Source organism: Anomalospiza imberbis, chromosome 3 (genome assembly GCF_031753505.1).
Source record: "Anomalospiza imberbis isolate Cuckoo-Finch-1a 21T00152 chromosome 3, ASM3175350v1, whole genome shotgun sequence".
In the NCBI taxonomy this organism is placed as follows: domain Eukaryota; kingdom Metazoa; phylum Chordata; class Aves; order Passeriformes; family Viduidae; genus Anomalospiza; species Anomalospiza imberbis.
The window spans coordinates 2,159,717-2,179,822 of record NC_089683.1 but is presented as its reverse complement, the minus strand read 5'-3'; the positions used below and the strand labels follow the sequence as shown (position 1 = coordinate 2,179,822).

The following is a 20,106-nucleotide window of genomic DNA, read 5'->3' as shown; positions in this document are numbered from 1 at the left end:
TTCCCAAATTTTCTGAGGAATTTCCCAGATTTCTGAGGGAATTCCCAGATTCCTGAGGGAATTCCCGGATTTCTGAGGGAATTCCCGGATTTCTGAGGGAATTCTGGGCAGGGAAAGGGAAATATGGCGGTGGAATTCAGTCCCTGCTTGCAGCAATGAGAAAATTCCCGGATTTCTGAGGAAATTCCCAGATTTCTGAGGGAATTCCCAGATTTCTGAGAGAACTCCCGGATTTCTGAGAGAATTCCCGGATTTCTGAGGAAATTCCCAGATTCCTGAGGGAATTCCCTGATTTCTGACGGAATTCTGGGTGGGGAAAGGGAAATATGGCGGTGGAATCCAGTCCCTGCTTGCAGCAATGAGGGAATTCCTGGATTCCTGAGGAAATTCCCAGATTTCCCAGGAAATTCCCAGATTACTGAGGAATTTCCCAGATTTCTGAGAGAACTCCTGGATTTCTGAGGAAATTACCAAATTTCTGGGGGAATTCCCAGATTTCTGAGGGAATTCTGGGCGGGAAAAGGGACATATGGCAGTGGAATCCAGCCCCTGCTTGCAGCAATGAGGGAATTCCTGGATTCCTGAGGGAATTCCCGGATTTCTGAGGAAATTCCCGGATTTCTGAGGGAATTTCCCAGATTTCTGAGAGAACTCCCGGATTTCTGAGGAAATTCCCAGATTCCTGAGGGAATTCCCGCATTTCTGAGGGAATTCTGGGCAGGGAAAGGGAAATATGGCGGTGGAATCCAGTCCCTGCTTGCAGCAATGTGGGAATTCGCGGATTCCTGAGGGAATTCCCGGATTTCTGAGGAAATTCCCATATTTCTGAGGGAATTCCCAGGTTCCTGAGGGAACTCCCGGATTTCTGAGGAAATTCCCAAATTTCTGAGGGAATTCCCGGATTTCTGAGGGAATTCTGGGCGGGAAAAGGGAAATATGGCGGTGGAATCCAGTCCCTGCTTGCAGCAATGAGGGAATTCCCGGATTCCTGAGGGAATTCCCGGATTCCTGAGGGAATTCCCAGATTACTGAGGGAATTTCCCAGATTTCTGAGGGAATTCCCGGATTCCTGAGGGAATTCCCAAATTTCTGAGGGAATTCCCAGATTTCTGAGGGAATTCTGGGTGGGAAAAGGGAAATATGGCGGTGGAATCCAGTCCCTGCTTGCAGCAATGAGGGAATTCCTGGATTCCTGAGGGAATTCCCGGATTTCTGAGGAAATTCCCATATTTCTGAGGGAATTCCCAGGTTCCTGAGGGAACTCCCGGATTTCTGAGGAAATTCCCAAATTTCTGAGGGAATTCCCGATTTCTGAGGGAATTCTGGGTGGGAAAAGGGAAATATGGTGGTGGAATCCAGTCCCTGCTTGCAGCAATGTGGGAATTCCCGGATTCCTGAGGGAATTCCCGGATTTCTGAGGAAATTCCCGGATTTCTGAGGGAATTCCCAGGTTCCTGAGGGAATCCCCGGATTCCTGAGGGAATTCCAGGCGGGAAAAGGGGAGGATGGGGCCGGAACTCAGTCCAGGAAGCGCTGGCCAGGCCTTCTTCCAGCGGCACGCCGTGCACCACTGCTCCCGGTGCTCGATGCCGTAAACCTTGCGGCATTTCTTGGCTTCGCCGCGGATTTTCCTGGGGGAAGGGAAAGGATTCGGGATTTCGCGCGGCCGGGTGAGGGGTTTCCGGGGGGAATTCGGGGTTTTCCGGGATCTCACCTGGTGGCGAGGGCGGCGCGGGGCGGGGAGGCCACGAGGAGCTGGGGCTGCAGCGATGGCGGCGGCCGAGGGTCACCGAGGCTGAGGGAGCGGCTCCGCGCCTGAGGGGGGCACGGCACGGGGAAAATGGGGAAAAAGGGGGAAAAATGGGGAAAAAAGGGGGGAAATGGGGAGAAAAAGGTCAGGGTGAGGGGTTTTGGGGGGTCTGTGCAAAAAAAGTGTGCTTGGCTGGAAAGGGGGGAAGGGGGGAAGGGGGGGAAAAGGGCGGGAAAAAGGGCGGGAAAAAGAGGGGGGGAAAGAGGAAGAAAGGAGGAAAAAGGAGGAAAAAAGGAGGAAAAAAGGAAAAAAGGAGCGAAAAAGGACGAGGAAAAAGAAGGAAAAAGACAAAAGAAACAAGGAAAAAAGGGGGGATGAGATGGGAAAAGGGATGGGAAAAGGGATGGGAAAAGGGATGGGAAAAGGGATGGGAAAAGGGATGGTCTGAGGGTCACCGAGGCTGAGGGAGCGGCTCCGCGCCTGAGGGGGGCACGGCACGGGAAAATGGAAAAAAGGGGGAAAAGGGGAAAAAAGGGGAAAATGGGGAGAAAAAGGTCAGGGTGAGGGGTTTTGGGGGGTCTGTGCAAAAAAAGTGTGCTTGGCTGGAAAGGGGGGGAGTGGGAAAAAAGGGCGGGAAAAAAGGGCGGGAAAAAGAGGGGGGAAAAGAGGAAAAAAAGGAGAAAAAAGGAGGAAAAAAGGAGGAAAAAAAGGAGGAAAAAAGGAGGAAAAAAGGATGAGGAAAAAGAAGGAAAGGACAAGAGAAAACAAGGAAAAAAAGGGGGGATGGGATGGGAATAGGGATGGGAATAGGGATGGGAAAAGGGATGGGAAAAGGGATGGTCTGAGGGTCACCGAGGCTGAGGGAGCGGCTCCGCGCCTGAGGGGGGCACGGCACGGGAACGGGGAGAAATGGGGGAAAATGGGAAAAAGGGGGGGAAATGGGGAGAAAAAGGTCAGGGTGAGGGGTTTTGGGGGTCTGTGCAAAAAAAGTGTGCTTGGCTGGAAAGGGGGGGAGTGGGGAAGGGGGGAAAAAGGGCGGGAAAAAGAGGGGGGGAAAGAGGAAGAAAGGAGGAAAAAAGGAGGAAAAAAGGAGGAAAAAAGGAGGAAAAAGAGAATAGGAAAAAGAAGGAAAAGGACAAGAGAAAACAAGGAAAAAAGTGGGGAAGGGGATGGGAAGATGGGAAAAGGGATGGGAAAAGGGATGGTCTGAGGGTCACCAAGGCTGAGGGAGCGGCTCCGCGCCTGAGGGGGGCACGGCACGGAACGGGGAGAAATGGGGGGAAAATGGGAAAAAAGGGGGAAAATGGGGGGAGAAAGGTCAGGGTGAGGGGTTTTGGGGGGTCTGGGCAAAAAAAGTGTGCTTGGCTGGAAAGGGGGAGTGGGGAAGGGGGGAAAAAGGGCGGGAAAAAAGGGCGGGAAAAAGAAGGGGGGAAAGAGGAAGAAAGGAGGAAAAAGGGAGGAAAAAAGGAGTGAAAAAGGATGAGGAAAAAGAAGGAAAAGGACAAGAGAAAACAAGGAAAAAACGGGGGATGGGAATAGGGATGGGAAAAGGGAGGGGAAAAGGGATGGTCTGAGGGTCACCGAGGCTGAGGGAGCGGCTCCGCGCCTGAGGGGGGCACGCACGGGAATGGGAGAAATGGGGGGAAAAATGGGAAAAAAGGGGGAAATGGGGGAGGGAGAAAAGGTCAGGGTGAGGGGTTTTGGGGGGTCTGGGCAAAAAAAGTGGTGCTTGGCTGGAAATGGGGGGAGTGGGGAAGGGGGGGGAAAAGGGCGGGAAAAAAGGGCGGGAAAAAGAGGGGGGAAAGAGGAAGAAAGGAGGAAAAAGGGAGGAAAAAAAGGAGGAAAAAGGAAAAAAAGGAGCGAAAAAGGACGAGGAAAAGAAGGAAAAAGACAAAAGAAAACAAGGAAAAAAGGGGGGATGAGATGGGAAAAGGGATGGGAAAAGGGATGGGAAAAGGGATGGTCTGAGGGTCACCGAGGCTGAGGGAGCGGCTCCGCGCCTGAGGGGGGCACGGCACGGGAAAATGGGAAAAAAGGGGGAAAATGGGGAAAAAAGGGGAAAATGGGGAGAAAAGGTCAGGGTGAGGGGTTTTGTGGGGTCTGTGCAAAAAAAGTGCGCTTGGCTGGAAAGGGGGGGAGTGGGGAAGGGGGGAAAAAGGCGGAAAAAAGGGCAGGAAAAGAGGGGGAAAAGAGGAAGAAAGGAGGAAAAAGGGAGGAAAAAAGTGCAGGAAAAAGAAAAAATGGAGGAAAAAGGACAGAAAAACAGCATGGGAAAAGGAGTGAAAAGGAGCAGAAAAGGAGGAGAAAAGTTTGGAAATTAAGGGGAAAAGGAGGGAAAAAGGAGAGAGAAAAAAAGGGAAAATGGGGGAAGGGATGGGAAAAGGGAGGGAAAAAGAAAAAAGGTGGGGAAAAAAGGACAAGGAAAAAGAAGGAAAAGGACAAGAGAAGACAAGGAAAAAGGGGGGAAGGGATGGGAAAAGGCAGAAAAGAAGGAGGGAGAAGGAGGGGAAAAGAAGGGAAAAAGGAGGGAATTTGAGGGAAAAAGGAGGGGACAAGGAAATAAAAAGGGATGGAAAAAGGACTGAGAAAAAAGGATAAAGCAGGGAAGGGATGGAAAAAGGGGACAAAGGAGGGGGAAAGGAGGAGAAAAAGAAGGGAAAAGAAGGAGGAAAAAGAAGGGGACTGGAGGGGAAAAGGAGGGAAAAGGAGGGAAAGGGAACAGAGAAAACAAGGAAAATGGGAGAAAGGGATGGGAAAAGAGAGGGAAAAAGAAGGAAAAGAGATGGGGAAGAAAGAGGGGAAAAGGAGGGAAATTGAGGGAAAAAGAGGGGAAAAGGAGGGGAAAGGAGGGAAAAGGAGGAAAAAGGGAGGAAAAAAGAGGAGCAAGGAGGAAAAAAGGAGGAAAAAAGAGGAGAAAGGAGGAAAAAAAGGAAAAAAGAGGAGAAAGGAGGCTCTGGCTCATGCAGGGCACAGCTGGCACAGGTGGCACAGGTGGCACTGACAGGTGACAGGGACGGCAGTGGGGAGGTGGCACTCGAACAGGGGGAGGTGGCACTCGAACAGGGGGAGGTGGCACTCACCGGTGACAAGGAGGGCAGGGGGAGGTGGCACTCGAACAGGGGGAGGTGGCACTCGAACAGGGGGAGGTGGCACTCGAACAGGGGGAGGTGGCACTCGAACAAGGGGAGGTGGCACTCACCGGTGACAGGGACGGCAGTGGGGAGGTGGCACTTGAACAGGGGGAGGTGGCACTCACCGGTGACAGGGACGGCATTGGGGGGAGGTGGCACTCGAACAGGGGGAGGTGGCACTCACCGGTGACAGGGACGGCAGTGGGGAGGTGGCAGTCGAACAGGGGGAGGTGGCACTCACCGGTGACAGGGACGGCAGTGGGGAGGTGGCAGCAGCCCAGCTGATGCTGGTGAAGATGTGGGGGGACACCGGGATTTGGATGGAGGGCAGAGCCTGGGGACAGGAACGGGGACAGGGTCAGCTCTGGGAATGTCCCACCCCATGGGAATGTCCCATTCCTGTGGGAATCCCCCATTCCCTAAAAATCCCCCATTCCCTGGGAATCCCCCATCCCATGGGAATCTCCCATTCCCTAAAAATCCCCCACTCCATAAAAATCCCCCACTCCATAAAAATCCCCCATCCCATGGGAATCTCCCATTCCCTAAAAATTCCCCAATCACTAAAAATCTACCATTCCCTAAAAATCCCCCATTCCACGGGAATCCCCCATTCCTGTGGGAATCCCCCATTCTCTAAAAATTCCCCAATCCCTAAAATCCCCCATTCCCTAAAAATCCCCCATTCCCTGGGGATCCCCGTGCCCTCCTCCCTGCTGTCACACGAGCGGTGGCCCCGGTGTCACCTCTGTGGGGACACGGCCGCATCTCCACTCCCGCACCCTAAACCCCAAATCCCCCCCGGATTTCTGCTTTTCCACCCATTCTGGGAGGTGTCCTGCCGGTGGCACGGCCACCCCCTGGGAGGTGACATTTCCTGGGAGGTGACATTCCCTGGGAGGTGCCATCCCATGGGGACAAGGACACGGGGTGCCCACAACGGGGCCACAGCTCCGTGTTTTTAAATCTCCTGTGCGGGATCTGTGGGCGTGGCACATTCCAGTGGGGACAAAGCTGGGAGCCACACCCAGCAGGGGACGCCAGGGGACGCCAGGGGACACCAGGGGACAGAAATCCCTGAGTTAGGGACAGGGACAAGGACAGAAATCCCTGAGTTAGGGACACCAGGGGACTGGGACACAAATCCCTGAATTAGGGACAGGGACACAAATCCCTGAGCCAGGGGACAGGGAGATGGGACAGGGATACAAATCCTGGAATGTCCCCAGGGACATCCCCAGCGATGCCACCAGCTCTGTCCCCAGCCATGTCCCCACGGATGTCCCCGTGCTGTCCCCAGGGATGTCCTCAGCCATGTCCCTCCGATGTCCCCAGCTCTATCCCCAGCCGTGTCCCCATTGAATGTCCCCCCGATGTCCCCAGCTCTATCCTCAGCTGTGTCCCCACAATGTTCCCAGTGTCCCCACGGATGTTCCCATCCCTATCCCCAGCCACGTCCCCATGGATGTCCCCATGGATGTCTGCAGCCATGTCCCAGGGATGTCCTCACAATGTCCCCATGCTGTCCCAAGGATGTCCCCAGCCATGTCCCCATGGATGTCCCCAGCCGTGTCCCCATGAATGTCCCCACGGATGTCCCCACAGATGTCCCCACGGATGTCCCCAGCTCTACCCCCAGGGATGTCCCCATGGATTGTCCCCAGCCGTGTCCCCATGAATGTCCCCACGGATGTCCCCAGCTCTACCCCCAGGGATGTCTCCACCATGTCCCCCTGATGTCCCCATGGATGTCCCCAGCCGTGTCCCCATGAATGTCCCCCACAGATGTCCCATGGATGTCCCCAGCTCTACCCCCAGGGATGTCTCCACCATGTCCCCCCGATGTCCCCATGGATGTCCCTGGTTGTGTCCAGCTCTGTCCCCAGCTTATCCCCAGATGTGTCCCCACTGTCCCCATGGATGTCCCCACACTGTCCCTATGGATGTCCCCACCATGTCCCCAGATGTCCCCAGCGATATCCCTGTGCTGTCTCCAGCCACGTCCCAGCTCTATCCCCAGCTCTGTCACCAGCCGTGTCCCCGCTGTCCCCATGTCCCCATACTGTCACCAGGGATGTCCCAAGCCATGTCCCAGCTCTATCCCCAGCCATGTCCCCAGTTCTGTCCCCAGCCATGTCCCCACTGTCCCCATGGATGTCCCTGTGCTGTCCCCAGGGAGATCCCCCAGCCGTGTCCCCATGGATGTCCCCAGCCATGTCCCCGATGTCCCATGGATGTCCCTGTGCTGTCCCCAGGGATGTCCCCAGCCGTGTCCCCATGGATGTCCCCAGCCGTGTCCCCATTGGATGTCCCCAGCCATGTCCCCGATGTCCCCCATGGATGTCCCTGTGCTGTCCCCAGGGATGTCCCCAGCCGTGTCCCATGGATGTCCCCAGCCGTGTCCCCATGGATGTCCCCAGCCATGTCCCCCGATGTCCCCCATGGATGTCCATGCTGTCCCCAGCTCTGTCCCCAGCCATGTCCCCATGGATGTCCCCAGCCATGGTCCCCGCTGTCCCCATGGATGTCCCCTGTGCTGTCCCCAGGGATGTCCCCAGCCGTGTCCCCAGGGATGTCCCCAGCCATGTCCCCGATGTCCCCATGGATGTCCATGCTGTCCCCAGCTCTGTCCCCAGGGATGTCCCCCGGTGTCCCCCAGGGCTGTCACCTGGTAGGCGTGGTCGGCCTGGATGTGCCAGAAGGAGCCGGGGGCGAGTGGCTCAGGCCAGGCTGGCCTGGGCTGGGCTGGATGACGATGGGGGCAGAGCAGGACATGGCCCCGCTGGCACCGGGGACAGCGGTGGCACCGGGGACAGCAGTGACAGCGGGGACAGCGGGCCGGTGGCAGCTCCGGGGGCCGGCTCCTTGGGCACCCGCAGCTCGGTGTAGTAGAAATCCTCCTCGCGCTCGGGAGCCGTCCCTGCCGGGACACAGGGACACGGGTGACAACGGCACGGGGACACGGGTGACAACAGCATGGGGACATGGGTGACAACAGCACAGGGACACGGGGACACGGGTGACAACAGCACGGGGACACGGGTGACAACAGCATGGGGACATGGGTGACAACAGCACAGGGACACGGGGACACGGGTGACAACAGCATGGGGACATGGGTGACAGCACAGGGACCGGGGACACGGGTGACAACAGCACAGGGACACGGGGACACGGGTGACAACAGCACGGGGACACGGGGACACGGGTGACAACAGCATGGGGACACGGGGACAACACAGGACGATGGCTTCGGTGACATGGAAGTGCCCACTTCCCGCGGGAATCAGGAATTCCAGAGGGATGAATCCCATGGATTCAACAGAACCTGAACTGCCCCAGGCCACAAATTTCCAAAAGCTGAAGGGAACTCCTGGAATGTCCCAGAAGTTGGGGACACAACGGTGGCTTCGGTGAAGTGGAAGAGCCCATTTCCACGGGGTTTCCCACAGGATCGGGAATTCCAGATGGATAAATCCCGTGGATGTGAGGGTTGGGAGGGATGGATTTCCTGCAGGAATCGGGAATTCTGGATGGATAAATCCCGTGGATGTGAGGGTGTGGGAAGGGATGGGATTTCCACAGGAATCGGGAATTCCAGATGGATAAATCCCATGGATTTGAGGGTTGGAAGGGATGGGATTTCCTGCAGGAATTGGAATTCTGGATGGATAAATCCCATGGATTTGAGGGTTGGGAAGGGATGGGATTTCCTGCAGGAATTGGGAATTCCGGAGGGATAAATCCCCACAGATTTTGGGATTGGGGACTTCGGGAATTCTGGGAATTCCGGACCCCCTGCCTTACCCCAGGTGCTGGGTGCGGATGTGGCGCTTGATGCCGACGCCGGAGCGCAGGACTTTGCCGCAGCCGGGCCAGAGGCACTTGAACATCAGCTTCGCCGAGTTCTGGGGACAAACAGCGCCGTCACCCCCGGCCGGTGGCACCGTCCCCTCCCGGTGGCACCCGGGACATCGGCACCCACCTTCCTGCGGCGCGGCGCGGGCTCGTCCGGTTGCCGAGGGCTCGGGGTCGGTGTCGAAGCCGTCATCGCTCAGAGAGGACGCGGCGGGCACCGCCACGGCGGTGGGGAGGGGACGCGGCGGCACCGCCACGGCGGTGGGGAGGGGACGCGGTGGCAGTGCCGGGGAAGTGAGATGGGGACGCGGTGGCAGTGCCGGGGCAGTGAGGAGGGGACGCGGCGGCACTGCCAGCATGGTGAGGAGGGGACGCGGCGGCACCGCCGGGGCAGTGGGGAGGGGGACGCGGTGGGGCAGTGCCAGGGAAGTGAGGAGGGGACGCGGTGGCAGTGCCAGCATGGTGAGGAGGGGACGTGGCGGCAGTGCGGGGCAGTGGGGAGGGGACGCGGTGGCGCCGCCGGGGCTGTGGGGAGGGGACGCGGTGGCAGTGCCGGGGCAGTGGGGAGGGGACGCGGTGGCGCCGCCGGGGCAGTGGGGAGGGGACGCGGTGGCACTGCCGGCGCTGCTCCAGTGGCCGCTGGTGGTGCTGCTGCCGGCTGTCCGACACGTCCCCGCCGTCCTTCCAGGGGTCACCGGCTGCCTGCGAGGCTGACGGAGGGGACGCGGTGGCATTGTCACCGAGGGGACGCGGTGGCGCTGTCACCGAGGGGACGCGGTGGCGCTGTCACCGAGGGGACGCGGTGGCGTCACCGAGGGGACGCGGTGGCGCGGTCACCGAGGGGACGCGGGGACAGCTGAGCCCCTGAGGGGACACTAAACCCCCACTGCACCCCAATAACCCCTCACTGGAACTCCATGCCGGGACCCTCCCATGCCTTCCCTGCCGCGCTGCTCTGTGTGTGCCTGTCTGTCTGTCTGTCTGTGTCCGTGTCTGTGTGCCTGTCTGTCTGTCTGTCGGTGTCCACGTGTGTGTCTGTCTGTCTGTCTGTGTCCGTGTCTGTGTGCCTGTCTGTCTGTCGGTGTCCATGTGTGTGTGTGTCTGTCTGTCTGTCTGTTGGTGTTCACGTGTGTGTGTCTGTCTGTCTGTCTGTTGGTGTCTGTGTGTGTGTGTCTGTCTGTGTCCGTGTGTGTCTGTCTGTCGTGTGTGCCTGTCTGTCTTCTGTGTGTGTGCCTGTCTGTGTCTGTGTGCCTGTCTGTCTGTCTGTGTCCATCTGTGTGTCTGTGTGTCCATATATGTGTCTGTGTGTCCATCCGTGTGTGTCTGTGTGTGTGTTATATCCGTGTGTGTCTGTGTATCCGTGTATCCGTGTCTGTGTGTGCGTCCATGTGAGTCTGTGTGTCCATCTGTGTGTATCCATGTGTGTCTGTGTGTCCATCCGTGTGTCTGTCTGTGTGTGTATCCGTGTGTGTCTGTGTATCCCTGTCTGTGTCTGTGTGTCCATCTGTGTGTCTGTGGTCCATCCGTGTGTCTGTCTGTGTGTGTATCCGTGTGTGTCTGTGTATCCGTGTCTGTGTCCGTGTGTGTATCCATGTGTGTCTGTGTGTCCATCCGTGTGTCTGTGTGTGTCTGTGTATCCGTGTGTGTCTGTGTATCTGTGTATCCATGCCTGTGTGTGTATCCATGTGAGTCTGTGTGTCCATCTGTGTGTCTGTGTGTCCATCCGTGTGTCTGTGTGTCCATCCGTGTGTCTGTGTATCCGTGTCTGTGTCCGTGTGAGTATCCATGTGTGTCTGTGTGTCCATCTGTGTGTCTGTGTGCCCATCCGTGTGTCTGTCTGTGTGTCTGTGTCCGTGTGTGTCTGTGTATCCGAGTCTGTGTCTGTGTGTGTATCCATGTGTGAGTGTCTGTGCGTCCATGCGTGTGTGTCTGTGTGTCTGTGGGTCTATCTATGTCTGTCTGTGTGTGTCTGTCTGTGTCTGTGTGTCTGTGTGTCTGTCTGTGCCTGAGTGTCCGTGTCCGTGTGTCTGTCCGTGTCTGAGTGTCCTGTCTATGTCTGTCTGTCCGTGTCTGTCTGTGTCTGTGTCTGTGTGTCCGTGCCTGTGCGTCTCTGTCTGTGTGCCCGTCTATGTCTGTCTGTCTGTCTGTGTCTGTGTGTTTTTATCTGTCTGTGTGTGTCCGTCTGTCTGCGCGTGCGTGCCGGTGCCCTCGTGGCTCCTGCCCGCTGGCGCAGGACGCTCTCGGGGAAGGTTGCGGCCGGGCGCCCACCGTGGGCCGCAACGAGTGGCGCCCCGAACGGGGACCTTTGTCCCCTTCCACCGCTGAACAGCGTCCCCAGCACGGCCACGATCTGAGCCACCTCGGGCCAGCCACGAGGGCAAACTCTGAGCTTGACCAGGGCGCGCCGAGGGGAGAGCGGCCACCGCGCCGAGTCGCGGACTGAAGGGTCACGGTCCTCCACCGTCCCCACCATGGACCGCCACAATCACCATGGGGACACGGTGGCATTGCCACCTGGGGACACAGGGACATTCAGAACCCCCGAGGAGACACGGTGCCATTGTCACTTGGGGACACAGGGACATCTGAACCCCCGAGGAGACCTGGTGGCATTGTCACTTGGGACACAGGGACATCAGAACCCCCGAGGAGGACACGGTGGCATTGTCACATGGGGACACAGGGACATCTGAGCCCCTGAGGAGACACAGTGGCATTGGTCACTGTGGACACAGGGACATCTGAACCCCGAGGAGACACGGTGACATAGTCACCTTGGGGACACAGGGACATCTGAACCCCCAAGGAGACACGGTGGCATCGTCACCTGGGGACACAGGGACATCTGAGCCCCCGAGGAGACATGGTGGCATTGTCACTTGGGGACACAGGGACATCTGAAACCCCCGAGGAGACACGGTGCATGTCACATGGGGACACAGGGACATCTGAACCCCTGAGGAGACACAGTGGCATGGTCACCTTGGGGACACAGGGACATCTGAAACCCCCGAGGAGACACGGTGGCATTGTCACCTGGGGACACAGGGACATCTGAACCCCTGAGGGGACACGGTGCCATTGTCACCTCGGGGACAGCTGAACCCCAGAGGGGACACAGTGCCATTGTCACCTCGAGGACAGCTGAACCCCAGAGGGGACACGGTGCCATTGTCACCTCGAGGACAGCTGAACCCCTGAGGGGACACGGTGCCATTGTCACCTCGGGGACAACTGAACCCCTGAGGGGACACGGTGCCATTGTCACCTCGGGGACAGCTGAACCCCAGAGGGGACACGGTGCCATTGTCACCTCGAGGACAGCTGAACCCCTGAGGGGACACGGTGCCATTGTCACCTCGGGGACAGCTGAACCCCAGAGGGGGACACGGTGCCATTGTCACCTCGGGGACAACTGAACCCCTGAGGGGACACGGTGCCATTGTCACCTCGGGGACAGCTGAACCCCAGAGGGGACACGGTGCCATTGTCACCTCAGGGACAGCTGAACCCTGGAGGGGACACGGTGCCATTGTCACCTTGGGGACAGCTGAACCCTGGAGAGGACACGGTGCCATTGTCACCTCGAGGACAGCTGAACCCCTGAGAGGACACGGTGCCATTGTCACCTCGAGGACAGCTGAACCCCAGAGGGGACACAGTGCCATTGTCACCTCGGGGACAACTGAACCCTGGAGAGGACACGGTGCCACTGTCACCTTGAGGACAGCTGAACCCTGGAGAGGACACGGTGCCATTGTCACCTCGGGGACAGCTGAACCCCTGAGGGGACACGGTGCCATTGTCACCTCGGGGACAGCTGAACCCATGAGGGGACACGGTGCCATTGTCACCTCGGGGACAGCTGAACCCCTGAGGGGACACGGTGCATTGTCACCTCGGGGACAGCTGAACCCCTGAGGGGACACGGTGCCATTGTCACCTCGGGGACAGCTGAACCCCTGAGGGGACACGGTGCCATTGTCACCTCGGGGACAACGTCCTTCTCTGAAACCCCACTCCGCTTGGGATTTTGGGTTTAATCCAGGGAAATTCCCGCAGCGATCCCAACTTTTATCCCGAACTCCGCTGCCTCTCCCTGTTTATCCCACTCCTCCCCGGAGCCAGCCCCGGGTTTGTCCCTTTCGTGCCACCCCCGGGTGACACCGGGCGTTTCCCACGGCTCCCGGGGTTATTTTTATCCATCCCGATATTTTTATCCATCCCGGGAGCCGCTGACTCCTCGGGAATGAGGCAGCTCCCAAAAAAAGCCGTGACCGGGAATTGTCCCCTCCCTGGGGGTGGCACCGAGGGGACACCCAGAGCTCTGCCAGGATCCAGGGGGAGTTTTCCTCTCTGGAATTCCCTGGGATCAGGGAGCAGCCAGGTGGGATCAGGATTTCTCCCCAACTGTTCCAGGGAGTTTCAGGTTGGATTTTGGGAACAATTTCTTCCCCATTCCCAAAGGAATTCCAAATCCCTGTGCAAGTGACACTTGGGGACACGGACCTGGAATTGGCTGAGAGAAGGAATTTTAGAATTTTTCCCAGGAAAGGGACTCAAGTTCTTCCAGGAGAAGTTCAGGTTGGATTTGGGGAACAATTCCTGCCTGGAAAGGGTTTTCCAGGAGGTTTGGAATCCCCAGTCCCAGAGAATTCCAAATCCCTGTGCAAGTGACACTTGGGGACACGGATCTGGAATTCCCTGACGGGAGGAAACTGGGATTTCTCCCAAACTGTTCCAGGGATTTTCAGGTTGGATTTTGGGAACAATTCCTGCCTGGAAAGGGAAGTCCAGGGAAGTTTGGAATCCCCAATCCCAGAGGAATTCCAAATCCCTGTGGAAGTGGCACCTGGGGACACAGATCTGGAATTCCCTGATAGGAGGAACTGGGATTTCTCCCAGGGAACAGCCTCAATTGTTCCAGGAGAACTTCAGGTTGGATTTTTGGAACAATTCCTGCCTGGAAAGGGCTGCCCAGGGAGGTTTGAATTCCCATTCCAGAGGAATTCCAAATCCCTGCGGAAGTGGCTCTTGAGGGACAGGGATCTGGAACTCCCTTTCAGGTGGGATCGGGATTTCACCCCAGTTGCTCCAGGGAAGTTCAGGTGGGATTTTGGGAACAATTTCTTCCCCGTTCCCAGCGGAATTCCAAATCCCCGTTGGAGTCCCACACAATGACACAGATCTGGAATTCCCTGACAGGTGGGATCGGGATTTCACCCCAGTTGCTCCAGGGAAGTTCAGGTGGGATTTTGGGAACAATTTCTTCCCGTTCCAGCGGAATTCCAAATCCCCGCGGGAGTCCCACTCGGGGACACGCGTTTTCCCACCTCAGCAATTCCCAGATTCCACGACCCCGCTGCTGCTCCAGCACCTCCCGGCCCCGATATCCCACGGGAAGGGCACGTTTCCCGGGTTTCTGGGGCGGATCATGGGATTTTTTTGGGATGCACTCACGGGGGAGGCCGCAGGGGGGGCTCCGCAGGGCGGGGCTGCAGGAGAGGCTGGTCAGCACCATGGCCGCCACCATCTCGTCCATCTCCACGGCCGCGTCGGATCTCCTGCTCCGGGAGACGGGAAAACGTCGGGAACGCGCCGGGAGCGACCTCTGAGACCCCGGATATTCCCCCCAACCCCACCCGGCCTCCCCCGCACTGGGAAGGAGGGGGATGGGAAAAGAAATGGAAAATGCCGTTAATCCTAAATGGAAGCGCCCTACGGGTAATTCCCCGGAAGAGGAGGATCCGTCCCTGGAATGATGAGGTGCTCCAGGATTTGGGATTCAAGTTGGGGAATTCCAGATTTGGGATCCAAATTAGGGAATCTCAGGTGGAGAAACTCTGGGATACCCCAGGATTCGGGATCCAAATTGGGGAATCTCAGGTGGAGAAAACTCTGGGATACCCCAGGATTTGGGATCCAAACTGGGATATCCCAGGATTCGGGATCCAAATGGGGGAATCCCAGGATTTGGGATCCAAACTGGGATATCCCAGGATTTGGGATTTAAATTGGGTAATCACAGGATTTGGGATCCAAATGGGGGAATCCAGGATTTGGGATCCATATTGGAATATCCCAGGATTTGGGATTTAAATTGGGTAATCCCAGGATTTGGGATCCAAACCAGGGAATCCCAGGATTTAGGATTTAAATTGGGTAATCACAGGATTTGGATCCAAACTGGGATATCCCAGGATTTGGGATTTAAATTGGGTAATTGCAGGATTTGGGATCCAAATGGGGGAATCCCAGGATGTGGGATCCAAACTGGGGAATCTCAGGTGGAGAAACTCTGGGATATCTCAGGATTTGGGATTCAAACTGGGATATCCCAGGATTTGGGATGTAAATTGGGGAATTCCAGGATTTGGGATCCAAATTGGGGAATCCAAGGATTTGGGATCCAAACTGGGATATCCCAGGACTGGGGATTTAAATTGGGTAATCGCAGGATTTGGATCCAAACTGGGGAATCCCAGGATTTGGGATCCAAACTGGGCAATCCCAGGTGGAGAAACTCTGGGATTTCCCAGGATTTGGGATCCTGGGAAAAGGCACCGACCTTTTGGGAACGTCGATGTTGCTGGACACGGATCTCTCGGGAATGCTGGAAGTGGGCAGGGATGGGGCTTGGAGCGGGTCCTGCGCCCTCCAGCACGCCGGGAATCCTTGGATCTGCTCATCCAGGGAAGTGACGGGGACCTGGAAAAGGTTTGGGATCGGCTTTGGGGTCACCCGGGACCCGCCGATCCCACGGGATCCTCCTTTGGGATGAAGGATGATCCTGTCCTGCAGGGCTTGGATTTCACATTCCCAAGTTGATCCAAAAAATCTGCTCTCCCCAACCCCAGCAATCCCAAATCCAGGGATTTCCCGAGCGTTGGAATTTCCACCCTCGGCAATTCCCAGACTGGACAATCCCGGGAATCCCGGCAATTCCCAGCCCCGGGACCCAACGGGAAGAGCGCATTCCCAGATTTTTGGGGTGTATCCATGAATTTTTTTGGAACCTGCTGATCCCATGGGATCCTCGTTTGGGATGAAGGTTGATGCTGTCCTTGGATTTCAGATTCCTACGGAAATTTTAACCCTGACCCAACCCATCCCAAAAAATCTGCTCTCCCCACCCCCAGCAATCCCAAATCCAGGGATTTCCCGGGATTCCGAATGGATTTTTCCCCCATGGATTTGGGTGTTCCCAGGACTCCCAGAGTGATTCCACGTGGATAAAAGGATTAAAACCTGGATGGAAAAAGGATCCTACACTCCAGGAAGGGGAAGGAGCTGTGCAACCCCCCCTGCTCCATCCCAAATTCCCAAATTCCCTCCTGATGGGGAATTTTCCAGCCCTGTTCATGGAAAAGTCCCCCCGCCACGGGAAAATCCCTCCCTGGAATTGTCACCCCCGGGATCCCGTCCCCGCCGGCCCCACAGCGGGATCGGGACTGGGGAATCAGCACAAGGATCGAGGCTTCCCAAAAAACGGGATTGAGGATTTTCCATGGATCTCAAGGATCCAGAATCTCAGATTGGGATGGGGGAGATGGAATTCTTTTGGGAATGGGCGATTGAATTCCCTCGGGATTGAAATGTGGGAAATTTGATTCCCTCAGGACTGGAATGAGTGGGGTTTGATTCCTTTGGGACCGAAATGTGGGACCTTTAATTCCTTTGGGATTGGAATTGGGAGATTGAATTCCCTTGGGATGGGATATTTGATTCCTTTGGGATTGAGATTGGGAGATCTGATTCCTTTGGGATGGGAATTGGGAAATTTTATTCCTTTGGGATTGGAATGTGGGGGATTGAATTCCCTCAGGATTGGAATTGGGAGATGGAATTCCTTTGGGATTGGGAGATTTGATTCCCTTGGGATTGGGAGATGGAATTCCTTTGGGATTGGGAGATTTGATTCCCTTGGGATTGGGAGATTGAATTCCTTTGGGATTGGAATTGGAATATTTGATTCCTTTGGGAATGGGAGATTTGATTCCCTTGGGATTGGGAGATGGAATTCCCTCAAGATTGGAATGTGGGGGATTCGATTCCCTTGGGATTAGAATTGGGAGATTGAATTCCTTTGGGATTGGAATGTGGGGGATTTGATTCCCTTGGAATTGGAACTGGGAAATTGAATTCCCTTGGGATGGGGGAGATTTGATTCCCTTGGGATTGGGATTGGGAGATTGAATTCCTTTGGGATTGGGAGATTTGATTCCTTTGGGACTGGGAGATTGAATTCGCTCAGGATTGGAATGTGGGAAATTTGATTCCTTTGGAATTGAGAGGTTTGATTCCTTTGGGACTGAAATGTGGGACCTTTAATTCCTATGGGATCGGAATTGGGAGATTGAATTCCTTTGGCATAGGAATTGGGAGACTGAATTCCTTTGGGATTGAAATGTGGGAACTTTAATTCCTTTGAGATTGGAACTGGGAGATTGAATTCCTTTAGGATTAGAATGTGAGGGATCTGATTCCTTTGGGACTGGGAGACTGAATTCCCTCGGGATTGGGAGATTTGATTCCTTTGGGATTGGAATGTGAAGGATCTGATTCCCTCGGGATTGGGAGATTTGATTCCCATGGGATTGGAATTGGGAGATTTGATTCCCTTGGGATTGGGAGATTTGATTCCCTTGGGATTGGGAGATTTGATTCCCTTGGGAATGGGAGATTTGATTCCCTTGGGATTGGGAGATTTGATTCCCTTGGGATTGGGAGATTTGATTCCCTTGAGATTGGGAGATTTGATTCCCTTGGGAGTGGGAGATTTGATTCCTTTGGGATTGGAATTGGGAGATTTGATTCCTTTGGAATTGGGAGATTTGATTCCCTTGGGATTGGGAGATTTGATTCCTTTGGGATTGGAATTGGGAGATTTGATTCCCTTGGGAGTGGGAGATTTGATTCCTTTGGGATTGGAATTGGGAGATTTGATTCCCTTGGGAGTGGGAGATTTGATTCCCTTGGGAGTGGAATTGGGAGATTTGATTCCTTTGGGATTGGGAGATTTGATTCCATTGGGAGTGGAATTGGGAGATTTGATTCCTTTGGAATTGGGAGATTTGATTCCCTTGGGATTGGGACTGGGAGATTGAATTCCCTTGGGACTGGACTGTGGGAAATTTAATTTCCTTGGGATTAGAATTGGGAGATTTGATTCCCTTGGGACTGAAAAGTGGGGGATTTGATTTCCTCAAGATTGGAACCGGGAGATTGAATTCCCTCGGGATTGGAATGTGGGAACTTTAATTCCTTTGGGATTGGGATGGAAAACCAGGAGCAGCTCCTGGAAGGGAATTCCACTGGATGTTCCCAAACCAGCCCCAGCAGGACGGAAGCGCTGAGTGATCCACTTTGGACTCTTTTTTCCCAAAAAAAAAAGAAAAACAAAAAAACACAAACACTTTTCCCTGGAATTTGGGATTGCTCCGAAGGAAACGGATTTTGGGATTCCACCAAAAACCCCCGAGAGCCGCACGCCCCCCCGGGAAACGTCCCTCTGGGAAAACCCCTGGAATTTTCTCCCCCACCACGTCCCCAGGAGGTACCTGCTGCCCGTGGAGCTGCCGGAGACTTCTGGGATTCGGGAATCCGGGACTGGGGGATCCGGGACTGGGGGATCCGGGCGTCCCGTCCTCGAGCGGGGAAAATTCCGGAATCTGGGAGGCCGCCAGGATCCCGTCGGGAACGGCCACGCGGGTGCCCAGCAGGGAGCGCTTCCCCAGGCGGCGCGAGAGGACGGTGGCCATGGCGGACACGCTGGGGACAGACGGACAGACGGACACGGGGGTGGCACCGGGGACACGGGGACAGACAGATGGACATGGGGGTGGCACCGGGGACCCGGGGACAGACAGACGGACACGGGGGTGGCACCCGCAGCTGGCACTGGGGACACAGGGACAGACAGACGGACACGGGGGTGGCACCAGGGACACAGGGACAGACAGACGGACACGGGGGTGGCACCGTGGACACGGGGACAGACAGACGGACACGGGGGTGGCACTGGGGACACGGGGACAGACAGACGGACACGGGGGTGGCACCGTGGACACGGGGACAGACAGACGGACACGGGGGTGGCACCGTGGACACGGGGACAGACAGACGGACACGGGGGTGGCACTGGGGACACGGGGACAGACAGACGGACACGGGGGTGGCATCCCACGGAGCTGGCACTGGGCACAGAAACTCTGGGATATCTATCCCAGGATTTGGGATGCAAATGGGGGAATCCCAGGAATTGAGATCCAAAATGGGGAAATCTTAGGATTTGGGATCCAAATGGGGGAATTCCAGGATTTGGAATCCAAACTGGGGAATCCCAGAATTCGGGATCCAAATCAGGAATATCCCAGGATTTGGGATCCAAACCAGGGAATCCCAGAATTTGGGATCCAGATGGGCAATCCCAGGATTTGGGATCCAAACGGAGGAATCCCAAGCTCAGAAACTCTGGGATATCCCAGGATTTGGGATCCAAACCAGGAATATCTCAGGATTTGGGACCCAAATGGGGGAATCCCAGGATCTGGGATCCAAACTGGGCAATCCCAGGATTTGGGATCCAAATCAGGAATATCCCAGGATTTAGGATCCAAACAGAGAGTTCCAGGATTTGGGATCCCAACGGGGAATCCCAGGATTTGTGTTCCAAACTGGAGAATCCCAGGCACAGAAACTCTGGAATTTTCCAGGATTTGGGACCCAAACAGGGGAATCCCAGGATTTGGGATCCAAACAGGAGAATCCCAGGCACAGAAACTCTGGGGTATCCCAGGATTTGGGATCCAAATCAGGAATACCTCAGGATTTGGGATCCAAATCAGGAATATCTCAGGATTTGGGATCCAAATGGGAAATCCCAGGATTTGGGATCCAAACTGGAGACTCCCAGGCACAGACACTCTGGAATATTCCAGGATTTGGGACCCAAATGGGGGAATCCCAGGATTTGGGATCCAAACTGGGCAATCCCGGGATTTGGGATCCAAACCAGGAATATCTCAGGATTTAGGATCCAAACTGGGGAATGCCAGAATTCGGGATCCAAACGGGAGAATCCCAGACACAGAAACTCTGGGGTATCCCAGGATTTGGGATCCAAATCAGGAATACCTCAGGATTTAGGATCCAAACCAGGGAATCACAGGATTTGGGATCCAAACGGGAGAATCCCAGGCACAGAAACTCTGGGGTATCCCACGATTTGGGATCCAAATCAGGGAATCCCAGGATTTGGGATCCAAATTGGAGAATCCCAGGCACAGAAACTCTGGGGTATCCCAGGATTTGGGATCCAAACCAGGGAATCCCAGGCACGGAAACCGCCGGCCCCACGCCCTCCTG

General features: G+C 55.8%; 1 protein-coding gene across 1 annotated transcript; it reads right to left on the bottom strand.

Annotated features, from left to right (window-relative positions):
* Positions 1-1,518: 1,518 nt before the first annotated feature.
* On the bottom strand, positions 1,519-15,799 carry LOC137471962 (zinc finger protein 395-like). The gene is given in 14 exon segments (XM_068186670.1): positions 1,519-1,536; positions 1,538-1,631; positions 1,715-1,815; positions 5,123-5,215; positions 7,550-7,603; positions 7,605-7,801; positions 8,156-8,214; positions 8,689-8,789; positions 8,867-8,893; positions 8,895-8,934; positions 9,247-9,395; positions 9,397-9,449; positions 14,200-14,303; positions 15,308-15,799. Coding segments are annotated over 14 exon segments (1,551 nt in total). The 5' UTR covers positions 15,769-15,799.
* Between the last annotated feature and the right edge of the window lie 4,307 nt (positions 15,800-20,106).